Source organism: Mandrillus leucophaeus, unplaced genomic scaffold (genome assembly GCF_000951045.1).
Source record: "Mandrillus leucophaeus isolate KB7577 unplaced genomic scaffold, Mleu.le_1.0 Scaffold43, whole genome shotgun sequence".
Taxonomy (NCBI): Eukaryota; Metazoa; Chordata; class Mammalia; order Primates; family Cercopithecidae; genus Mandrillus; species Mandrillus leucophaeus.
This window is the reverse complement of record NW_012104587.1, coordinates 1,567,612-1,569,640: the sequence shown is the minus strand read 5'-3', so window position 1 is coordinate 1,569,640 and position 2,029 is coordinate 1,567,612. Positions and strand designations below refer to the sequence as shown.

General features: G+C 49.1%; 1 protein-coding gene across 1 annotated transcript in view; it reads left to right on the top strand.

Moving 5' to 3' along the window:
• The first annotated feature begins 520 nt into the window (after positions 1-520).
• Positions 521-2,029, top strand: part of B3GAT3 (beta-1,3-glucuronyltransferase 3) — a 5,782-nt gene continuing 4,273 nt past the window's right edge. The window contains exons 1-2 of the mRNA XM_011993372.1: positions 521-760; positions 1,144-1,318. Of these exons, the coding sequence (XP_011848762.1) occupies positions 700-760; positions 1,144-1,318 (236 nt within the window). The 5' untranslated portion in view covers positions 521-699. The remainder of the gene's footprint in view (positions 761-1,143; positions 1,319-2,029) is intronic.

Genomic DNA, 2,029 nt, shown 5'->3' with positions numbered 1-2,029 from the left:
CCGTGCATCCCGCCCTGGGGATGAACCCCCGGCAAACACCATTCATCCGCTCGACCCTCCGGACAGCTCTGCGGCCGCAGGCGCACTCCCCTCTATAGAACGCACCGCGGCGGCCCGCCGCACCTCGGATGAAATCCAGACTCCTTCCCAGAGCCTGCAAGGCCCCGCATGATCCTGCTGCCGTCCGCCTCTCCCAACCCCATTTCCCACCCCTCTCCCTCGCTCTGCTGCAGCCAGACTGGCTTGCTGACAGTTTCTCGAAAACCCCAGGCTCATTGCTCTCTCAAGCGCTTAACTTGTTCCCTCTACTTGGGGTGCTTTTCTTCCAGCTCTTTCCGGGCTGCCTCTTTCTCATCCTTCAGGTCTTAGCTCAAATGTCACCTCCTCAGAGAGGCCTTCCCTGACTACCATAGCTAAAGATACCATTCTTATTCCATTCCCTTTTATTCTCTATCCTGATTATTTTTGTCATGACCCCATCACAGTTTGTAATAATGTTATTAATTTGTTTCTTTGCTTAGTGTCTGCTTCCTCCGCTAAACTGAAAGCTCGATGAGGGCAGGGACTGTGTCTGTTTTGTTCCCTGCTGTATCCTCAGCACCTAAGGCAGTGCCTCCTAGGAAGAGTATTCAATAAATATTTATCCTACAATGGAATCAATGAATTTAACAATGAGTCTTTGGTCACCCAGCCAAGGGAATGGATCGAACCCTGCCCCTTATGCAAAGATTTAGGGACAGTGCCACTGCGTTATCCTCAGGTATTTGAAAGACTATCCTAAAGGGGTTCTATAATGTAATGGTTAGTTAGCACCTTGGACTCTGAAAATACTGTCCTGTTTAAAGACATGAGCTTGTTATGAGTCCAGAAGGCAAAATTAGGACCAGCAGATAGAAAAGATGGAATCAGCTCAATATCCAACGTAAAATTGTAACAATGGAATTTATTAAAGTTGGAGAGGGTCTGCTGCTTGAGGCAGTGAGTTTCCCACACCAGAGGTGTAGAAAAGGCTACTAGGGAAGTCATAAGGGGATACCTGCATTGTCTAGGAATTAATGAGAAGATTATGGCCCTTTGGGATGCTGAACATTCTGTGGTTCTCTGCCCCCATCCTCTTTCCCCATTAATGCTTCCTGGGACCAGGCCAGCCATGTGACTGCCTTCCTCCCCTGCGGGCAGCAGCCGAGCAGCTCCGGCAGAAGGATCTGAGGATTTCCCAGCTGCAAGCGGAACTCCGACGGCCACCCCCTGCCCCTGCCCAGCCCCCTGAACCCGAGGCCCTGCCTACTATCTATGTTGTTACCCCCACCTATGCCAGGTATGGGCTCTGGTACACCCAAGAGGTCTGCATTGTCCAATGAGTTGGAGTTGATGAGGAGTTTGGGGAGGCACTGGGCTAGAAGTTGTTCCTCAAACTAGGGCATGCCAAAGACAGGATAAATGAACCACATCTATACTAAAATATCTGTGGGAAAATAGTTCATTTTCAGGCGGGGCGCGGTGGCTCAAGCCTGTAATCCCAGCACTTTAGGAGGCCAAGGCGGGTGGGTCACCTGAGGTCGCGAGTTCGAAACCAGCCTGGCCAATATGGCAAAACCCTGTCTCTACTAAAAATACAAAATTAGCCAGGTGTGGTGGCGCATACCTGTAATCCCAGCTACTTGGGAGGCTGAGGCAGGAGAATCCCTTGAACCTGAGAGGTGGAGGTTGCAGTGAGCTGAGATCACACTATTGCACTCTAGCCTGGGCAACAAGAGTGAAACTCTATCTCAAAAACAAAACCAAAAAAAAAAGAAAAAATAGTTATTTTTCTAGAAGGAAAATACAAAATTCCTACCAAATTATAAGACAGAACAATAACATTTCAAATAAATTTTGAGCTTGGCAGTGAATTAACTCTCTCTCCTTAGGGACCCTTTAGGGAGAAAGTTAAAACCCCCTGATTAAAGTTGAAAGGGCTTGTCTGGGCGCAGTGGCTCATGCCTGTAATCCCAGCACTTTGGGAGCCCGAGGCTGGTGGATCGCCTGA